This window comes from Pipra filicauda, unplaced genomic scaffold (genome assembly GCF_003945595.2).
Source record: "Pipra filicauda isolate LSUMZ 115617 unplaced genomic scaffold, ASM394559v2 scaffold76_size2844353_pilon, whole genome shotgun sequence".
Lineage (NCBI taxonomy): Eukaryota > Metazoa > Chordata > Aves > Passeriformes > Pipridae > Pipra > Pipra filicauda.
Window position 1 is genome coordinate 695,402 of NW_024104942.1, and position 9,547 is coordinate 704,948.

The 9,547-nt window shown below is 36.8% G+C and overlaps 1 protein-coding gene across 1 annotated transcript; it reads left to right on the top strand.

Annotated features, from left to right (window-relative positions):
• Nucleotides 1–2,653: 2,653 nt before the first annotated feature.
• Nucleotides 2,654–6,784, top strand: RGS21 (regulator of G protein signaling 21). The gene is made up of 4 exons (XM_027713370.1): nucleotides 2,654–2,664; nucleotides 4,113–4,189; nucleotides 5,448–5,614; nucleotides 6,581–6,784. Exons 1-4 carry the CDS (start codon nucleotides 2,654–2,656, stop codon nucleotides 6,782–6,784), a joined length of 459 nt encoding a protein of 152 aa, XP_027569171.1.
• Nucleotides 6,785–9,547: the final 2,763 nt, after the last annotated feature.

Sequence of the window (9,547 nt, forward strand, 5' to 3'; positions counted from 1 at the left end):
AGTCAATAGATCTACGTTCTCTTTCCTACAGTTCTAGCTCTCCTGTGGCCTGCTAAGACTGACTTAAAAATATCTATCAGCACTGAAAATCTTCAAGAGATTGTCATGTCTATCATTAGACGTCAGGCAATTAGATAGAAATTTAAAAAAGTGCATCTGTTGCACTGCTTGGAATTTTTTTTTTTAAGTGTATCATCAGATGATAAAAAAAATAGGCACAAATCCTGCAACCCTCCCTTTCATAGGGAGTTCCTTTAGTTTCATTAACTCCTTTCAACAGGAGTTAATGAGACTACCACATAACAAGAATAATATTACCTCTCCAAAAATGTAAAATAAGTCAGTTTATGATCCCAGATCTAAGGCACATAAATACTATAATCATTGGGATGAGACAGGGTAAACATTGAGAAATAAATGGAATCATCCAAGAATGATGTGTTGCTTAATTTGGTGTCACCCCTGTCCTCATAACTGCACTGACTTTACTGGCATTACACCAAAGAATCTGGAGGAAACTTGCATCAGGCCTACATCTAGAATTTTATTACTTGGCTGAAAATTCAACACCAATTTTGAACTATTTCTCAGTGAGAACTTGGGGTACTTAAAAGCAAGGTCCCTTCCAACAAACAACAAGACACAGTAATGCATGTAAAAGCTTGTACATATTTGCAGAAGAACCTCCTTTTTGCTACATGAGAAAGATCAATCAGCAATCACAAAACATAACATTAGGGGGAAAAGGTACTATTTCTACAATAATTGATAAAGAGACGATCTCACTGTTAGAAAATTCAGATGGTAGCTGTTTACAGTCTGCCACGCCAGAAGCTCTACAAACAAATATTGGTTGGATTTTGTATTATGTTTATCCTCTTTTACCAAAGCTCAAACCTGGAACTGAATCAGTCACAAAGGATTTGATGTAAATGCAGGTGCAGAAAGTTTTCTCTCCACCTGTAAGATGCTGAGGCCAATCTCACCAGGACAGTGCATGGAAGGCTTTTGGTCCTGTCTGGCACAGTGTTACAGTCCACAGTACATTCTCTGGAAATAAGAGAAAATAACCAATTAAGGAAAACAAGAAGCACTGCAGGAAATCAGGATGATAATTAATATTTCTATTCCTCTTCTACAGCTTTCAGAAGCAAGTAAATGCAAAACTAAGAAATTGCAGAAAGGATTTGTATTTTGTTGCCAGGAATCTTTTTTAGTAATATGTAGGACTGAAGGGGTACCTTGGATCATCATTTCTAATCTTAGCAAAGACAACAGTTTAAAATAATCTCATAATTATACTAAGCTATATCTTCAAAGTACAGAGGAGCAGAGAGGACAAAAAATATCTACTGGGAGACTGTAAAAAACAATACTTTGGGAAGCCTTGTTCTGGTTTTCAGCCTAAATTTATTAACTGGCTGTTTATATACATTTTTTTTCTTTTGTCAGTTTGATCATTAAGCTAAAATAATTCTTTTTTTTCTCACTGGGCTATTCTCTATATTCAGAGGGCAATCATAGGTCTTCTCTGCTTACATCTTATAGACAAGCTGGTCTTTTATTCTTCTCCTGCAAGACAGTTCAGTTCTCCTGCTCATCCCAGTAAAACACCTCTCTCTGTTTGTTTTCATCTGATTTCAGTTTCCTGGGGCACAATCGACCAGATTCGCTATTTTTTGTCCCATAGGAAGTTCATCAGATAATTAGGCCTGAAACTTCTTTTACAAATCTACCAAAGGTGAGGATAAGGAATAACCTACTAACATTGCTAAGGTCAAAACATGGCATGTGGTGCTTGGGTTTTCTTACCTTAGAAGAAAGACATAGCTAAAATAAGAGAGATTGTCCTCAGGCAGGGGACAGCTTGGTATGTGACTGCACCACACAGGGAAATCAAATGGGACCTAAACTCATAAGACTGCCCTACTTGGTGTAAAATATTTTAACCAAGAAGACAAAAATCCCTTTTTCTACAAGTTGGGACAGCTAGGATCCCAGTTCCTGAACCACTGGAAGTTTGTTTATATCAAGTGAAGACGCTGAGAACCAGGAAGCTGGGTAGGGTGAGTAGAGGATTGGGCATCAGGACAAGATTTGGAGGGAGGTAAGAAAATCGGTAAGGCTGCTTGACTTGGTCAGGACAGTGAGGGACAGCAAGGAACAAACAGAGGAAGAAAAGAGCTGGGGATGAAAGAATAACTATCAAGAGCAAGAGACAAATTATATATACTTCATCTGACTACAATCCCCTTTCAGGTAATTGTAGAGAGCAATAAGGTCCCCTCTGAGCCCCCTTTTCTCCAGGCTGAACACCTCCTCAGTCACTCCTTATCAGACTTGTGATCCAGACCCTTCCCCAGTTCTGGTGCCCTCTCTGGACCTGCCCCAGCACCCACACAGGTCAGCAAGGTGTCATCCCTCAAGTCACCACGTTATGGCCACTGTAAGTTGTGAATAGCCACTGTTAAAAAATAAGCCATGTTTAAAGGAAGCATTAAAAGCAGTTTGTCAATTTGCATTGTCCTGTTTGGTTATTCACCTGCTAACTGTACTGTTCCTGCTGTCACATTGCCTTCAGCTTGAAGATCAGTCAGAAAAAGAAACTCTGCCCAACCTGTGACAGTCAAACAAACAAACAGTGGAACAAAAAATGCCAGTGAAGTGAGTTGCTGTTTATGGCTATTTTAATTGTAGGAGATTTATGGGATGGGATGACCAAGTTTTGAATAATCTGTACAGCTTTTATTTTCCTTCCCCCTTTGAAGTGGATATGACTATTTTGATTCCTTTTGTCAATTCTGCTTGCCATTCCCATTCAAGTAAATCTCACAAGGTCAGTGAGATCATTCTCTGAGTGGTGAGCAAACATTAAAACAAGTAATATTGCTCATAAGGATAAGAAGCAAAACTGTCTGTTTTATCCTGGTCTTTCATTTGCCTTTTTTGTTTGACAAGAAAGCTAGTAAACATTTACTGAATAACCTGAAAACTTGTTACATTTTTCATAAAAGTTTCTTACAGTTGCTAAAACAAATTTTCTGCTGCTTAATTCCACTGGCACTCAATGTGTCACAAAGTACAACATCGTGCTATGTTTGTTTTTCATTTTTGTTTTCACAGACTTACTATATTTACACTTCAGTTTCCATCATGTATGTGTTTATATCTACTCATAAACATGCATGTTTTTTCTTGTTTAAATATGATTTTTGCACTCTGGACACAAGTAAATTGACAGCTACAAAAAAGCTTGCCTGTTAAAGATGTCACTGCCACAACTTCATGTAATTATAACTACAGCTATGTTAATATAGTGACACTGTTATATAATCTCTTCATAAATTTACAATTAGAAAATACCTTTACTGTTGATGATGAGAAATGGCTTTGGAATACAGCTCTCAGACTAACCTGTATAGTTCAGAGCAGAGTTTTGATAGCTGAGCAGTCTGAGTCCCCCCTTGGGAATACCAAATATTTTTTACAGAATTCTAGAGTGCTTGAGGTTTTTGTGTGGGGATTTTTGGGGTTTGGGGTTTTGGTTTTTTTTTAATTAAGAAAAGTGGTAACATTTTATACAGAACAAAGTGTTTGCTCTCGTGTCTAACAGAAGCTCACAGAAAGTTACAGAGGAAGAGCTAAAATTATGAGTTTACTCAGTTATTTATACCACTGAGAAACTGATATAATGCTCATGTATCCTACCAGTGTTAGTGTAACATTTTAGATAATTCTAGTCATTCCAAGCACAAAGTCTCATATAAATTGATAGTTAATCCATCTGAACTCAAGAAGAAATGCAACACACGCTCTAGATCATTAATATCTCTCCTATGTTTTACTACAGTTCCACCAATTGCAAGCATTACTAGTATTTCCAGGCTGAATAATCAAGTTGCCAGTGTCAAATAACAGTGTACTTGATGAGTCTGGGTGGTTCTCTACACACACAAAAAAACCATGTCACACTTTTTGTTGAGTTTCTGTTATTCTGTGCATAAGGTGGGATGAATGACTCGCCTACTCCCTCAAGAAGAAAGCCAAATCATAGACCCTTAGCTACCACAGACTGCACAGGTGAAAGATCAAAATCTTATTTTCAAGGATAGATGTTGTTTCTACAGGTCAAATACTGGGGAAACCATGGCCTGGTCTGAGTCTGTGGATACACTACTAGCTAACAAAGGTAAGTGATTGAAAAACACATTTTTTAAAAAAAAACATGCGTCAACCCAGTTGCCAAAGATTTCTGTCAGGTTTTCACACTGCTCTCCAGTTCAGCTCTCCACATGTACTGAACCAACCAGCTGCTGCTGGAGGTGGGTGAGCTGCTGTCCTGAAAGACAGAGGGTCACATTTGTCCAAGCTGCAAACACAATATACCTTCTGGCCAGCCCTCAGGGGACGTTTAATAAAGCAGAAGTTCTCTGAAAGATTTTTTACTAAGATAACTGCTAAACTGTCTGTACAATGGTTCCGGTTTTCATATTTTTTTAAAATAAAAACCTCACAAACCTTTTCTTCAGTATTCCTGTTCCAAAGAAATATACATGTTGTGCAGTGAATTAAGTCAAACAAAAAATGATTACTTCTAGCACATCTAAAGTCACTTCTCTGAGAGATGCCATTCCTACTGTCCTGACATGCCAAACCACACGTAACTTGAAAATTTCCTTGCCCTTGCCTCGTTTTCCTGCAGTAACTTTGTGGCCTGGACTCTGGAGTGCCTCCACACTGTTTCTGGATAGTATTAACCCAACACAATTACATTTGGGTCAGCTTTCTTTTCTCAGAGCTTGTGATTTGGATTAATTTCAAAGCAGTTTCTTCCAAACAAACCTTAATTTGTTTCGTTTTTTCCCCCTCCAAAGTGCAAAAAAAGTGGACCAAAGAAGTAATGAGGTGTCTGTCTCTCCATCCAAGACTTAACCATTACTTGAAAGGAGGTGGAAGCACTGTTTAGGCAAGATAACCTCAGCTGTGGGTCAAGCACACTACAACAATATGACTTAAATTTCTACTTTTTAGACCAGGGTCAGCCTCAAATCTCTAGTTTCCTAAACACCACAAATTCTCTTGAAGATCAAAATCTCCAGGATCCCCTTTTGACTAAGTGTATCCGTGCTAGAGAGACCAAACCACAGCAGGCAGGTGTTGGGAGCGTTCCCTCATTGGTAACTCACCAGAAGAATTCTCTTAGTCCCCTTACCATCACTGTTATTTAATCTCCTTTATATTTCCCCCACAACAGCTTCTCAAGCCTAACTGCTGGCTGACATGAAAACCAGTATGAGTCACACAGGTTACACTATATATATGCTCCATATATATATATATATATATACACACACACACACACATACACGTGGGTGTGTATAAATATGTATAAACTGCATTGGCCTTTCAATTTTCCTCTACCCACCATCTCATTCATTTTTCCCCAGATGGCCTGGCAGCTTTTCGGACATTTTTGAAGTCAGAGTTCAGTGAGGAGAATGTGGAGTTCTGGCTGGCCTGTGAAGACTTCAAGAAAACCAAGTCCCCCACCAAGATCACCTCGAAAGCCCAAAAGATTTATTCTGACTTTATTCAAGCTGATGCTCCAAAAGAGGTAAATAGGGAGGTTTTTTTGCATGTACTTTGGGTACTGAGGATGGGAATCAAGTGAAAAGCTTAGAACCAAACTTCAAGGAATGACAGAAAATACAATTCAACATGACTGTAACTTCCATTTTCATGTCCATTGTTTACCAGGTAAAAAACACTGGGTGGAACTCTGTGAAGTAAAGACATTATGGTTTATACTTTACATTCTTCACACAAAGCATAGGTTTATCCTGCCTTCTGAAATTTCTACCTAAAGATTTAAGGAAATTTATGTTCAATATAATTTGTTTTCTCTAACCATTTTTTATAACACAATAAGCACCATTTCTTCCATATTTTAGGTTCCAGTATATTGGAATGTTAATGATGACATTTGTTCTTTTGTATAGGTATTCTAAACATGATGAGAATGCAAACTTGCAAAGAGTTCCACCACAGCATTCAATTTTATCATTATTTTAAAAATGCTTACTGTGAAAGAACAAATTTCCTGTTTTTATTCACATTCTCCACCTTAAACTTTTACACTGATGTTTTTGCCTTTGCTAGCAGGCATGCTTTGAATGATTGATTTGAATCATGTCTTATACATGATTCAAATCCATTTTATTATTGTTAAAAACACAAAATCCTTACAAAATCCATGGGACCAAAATCTAAAATGATGCTGAGTACCTTCACTTCTAATTTAGTCTTTGGTAATCAGTATTTCATAGGATTTGGCTTGGCAAAAAGATGAGATAATCAGAAGTTAGTTTTCCCTTCTTTTTTTCAGTCATGCCATCTGTTTAAGAGCCAAATAAAATGAAGAATTCAGTATGCTAGAAAATGAAGGGATAAGCTTCCAATTTATTTGCATCAGTCAGGTAATTTGGGAGGAAATTCAAATGCAGACTATGTCATGTACACAAACAGATCTCAGCTTTCCAATCAAACTGACATTTGTTTTATGCCTCCTTTCTTCCTACAGATTAATATTGACTTCCATACCAAAAATGACATCTCTCAGAATATCTCTGAGCCCACACTCAGCTGCTTTGATAATGCTCAGAGGTTAATCTACAGTCTCATGGCAAAGGACTCTTTCCCCAGGTTTCTAAGGTCAGAAGTGTACAAGGAACTTGTAAAGAAGCATCAGGACAGAAATCAGAAGAGATGGCTCCCATTTTTGTGAGAAAATACCCGAGGGGTTATGAATTTATAAACATCTTCCACTGCAATTTAGTACAGATAATTATTAATTATTAAAATAATTGCACAAACCACACCCAAAAATTGCCTTTGCCAGCTTAAGTGCAAAATGCACATGATACTTTCTAATGGTAGAGAAATATTCAAGAAACAGGATGGAATATATTAGAAATTTGAGCTACCTGTTTAATAAAGAAGTTCGCCATTGTTAGTTTTTTCAGTGCTTGCTTTATTTGTCAAAGAAATTTGACATTTTTAAGCAGAATGTTTTGATTTTCTGGTTTCTGTTGATTTCTTCTGAGAAGTATGGCCTCCAAAAAAATTCAGGGCACTTGAATACATTTATTCATTCATTTGCTATCTTATTTGTAGTTTGTAAAAAAAATTTAAATCCTCTTTTAAAAATGTTTTATACCAATTCAAAACAGGACAAGTAGAAATATGGTAGATAACACGCTGTGATAATATTTAATAAATAGGCAGCTGCTTTATAACAAATGTTCCTGGCATTCAGAGCAAATTAATGTTTCATAATACAGCTGTCTTCAATATGAATGAGTTCAATTTTCTTTGTGTTTATTTAATTCAATTTTTTTATTGAAAAGTCTCGTTCAATAACTGTGTAGGCATTTTGGAAAACAAAAAGGAGTAAATCTTCCTTTGTGCATATTCAATTAATTAGTTTTCTTTGATTTTCTAAATATATCAGTGGTACTGTTGCCATGCACTCATGAAGAAGTAATTTCATTAAGTTTTATCATTTTTCAGTGAAATACAGATAAGCAGAAAAGTAGGCATAGGAAACAGTTTTAGGCAAGTAAATGTGTAAAACAGGACTTAGTCATGAGGTTATCTTTCAAACTAGCAAGATACAATCTGATTCTAGTGCAATCTTCAGGTGTCTCAAGATGCACTGATCTCATTGACTGCTATTAGAGGATTTATTGCATATATTTAGGTAAGGAAGGAGCTGTGTCATGATATTGAAGAAAAAGTTATTTTAAACCATATGGGGCAGAAATAATCTTCACTATGGAAAATAATTCTAAATACAAGAGAAAGCAATAAGATTTTTTTAAAAATAGATACCCCTCTTTTGTTATTAATCTGATCCTTCTGATGCTTTTGCTTTTGAGCTGCTCTAAATCTCCAGGAATCTCCCCCTCTTTGGAACTCTGCTCATGCCTTCTACATGCCATCACATCCTCTATGCAAGAGATCCTCTCTATTTTATCAAACTACATTAAGGAACCAATTAATTTAGACAATAAAAGGTGTTAAGTAGCCTGAAAGCTCCAGTTGTGAACTGAGGTTAAAATCCTACCACAGCTTATGTAGGCAGGGTGAAAAATTTCTACTCTTTGACACTCAGCTTCTATCACCTGGTTTTTCCTCTTGATGTCCACGGTTCTTTCTCTTCTTTCTTCCCCACTCCTGATGGTTGGCAGAGAGATGAACACGATGGCTGAGGTTAAGCTACAAGGAGGATGTGGGTTTCTTTGGCAGTCCCGCAGCTGCCACTTACCTCGCGGTGACATTTCAGTGGAAAAATCGCAACTTCTGCCCGCGGTGCAGCCTCGGCGCCTTTCTGCACCCGGGGATTTCTGCTGGCTGAAGTCACAGCGAAGGCAGCAGTCAGGATTGCTGAAATTATATGATTTGCTCAAAAACGTAGCAAGTGATTTTCCTTCCTTGCAAGTCTAATTCTCATTTTCAGAACTGAAATTTCCTGCATAGAGGAAGGAGTGGGATCGTGGCACCTTTTGTAGCAGGGCAAGTAGAAACCCCAAAATTTCAGTGCTACCTGGGACCTGAGGATAAAAAAGTACCTTGAAAACACATGTGTGGTCAAGAAATCTCGCAACTCTCTCAGTGCCCCTGTAAACTTGCACAGTTCTGGCTTTACTCCATCACAAACAGAGAGGGAAAGTGCCAGAATGATGGCTGCCAGGGAGCTCCAGTTCCTGGCTGTTTGAAAACACAGCTCAGGGAGAAGTTAAAAGCATAAATAATAGGCAAACACGATAAAAATAATGTATGCCATTATTCTGATAACTATATAAAAGCAATAGCATGAATCATCATGTCCACATGATGTCTGGCTGATTATGATCAGCAGCACAATTATTGTCAAAAGAGGCAATAATTCTTAACATTTTAGCATTTGGCATTAATTTTAATAATTATCTAATAAAGCACCATGAAGGTTTTAACAAATTTTCAATTAATCTAGAATGTTTAAGAGAAATGTACAGTAATGGCACTTGTAGGGGTTATCACAGACTTAAGTGTAACATAACAATACTAATCCTTTCATAACCCCTTAATTAAAACTGTGTTACATTTAATTGACAAAGTTAATTAAACTTTTGCTGTTGATCAAGCCTTTCAACAGTTTTACTAATTAATCTGTTTCAGATGCTTTACAAAGTTTAAATAAATGATCACTATAAATTCATATAAATCCAATGGTAATTGGATGCACATTCACAATTAATTTTTAAAACCTTCCGAGCACCCTCTGTATCATACACAATTAAACAAAAGAATCTACACCATATTGAAGGGATTTGGAGTTTATCAATCAAATTTCTGAAAACTTCTGTGATATAACTTATCATTTAAGCATTATTAAAAATCTATTTCAGAAACTATCTGAAAACACCCAGATGTGAAAGATAGGAGCCAGTAGTCTTTATTTCTCTTTATTTTCTAGGTTTAAAACTGATGTTTCATACTTCTACAA

Coding starts and splice junctions, on each gene's coding strand:
- RGS21 (XM_027713370.1), top strand. Junction 4,190..5,447: donor TACACTACTAGCTAACAAAG/GTAAGTGATTGA, acceptor ATTTTTCCCCAG/ATGGCCTGGCAGCTTTTCGG. Junction 5,615..6,580: donor AAGCTGATGCTCCAAAAGAG/GTAAATAGGGAG, acceptor TTCTTCCTACAG/ATTAATATTGACTTCCATAC.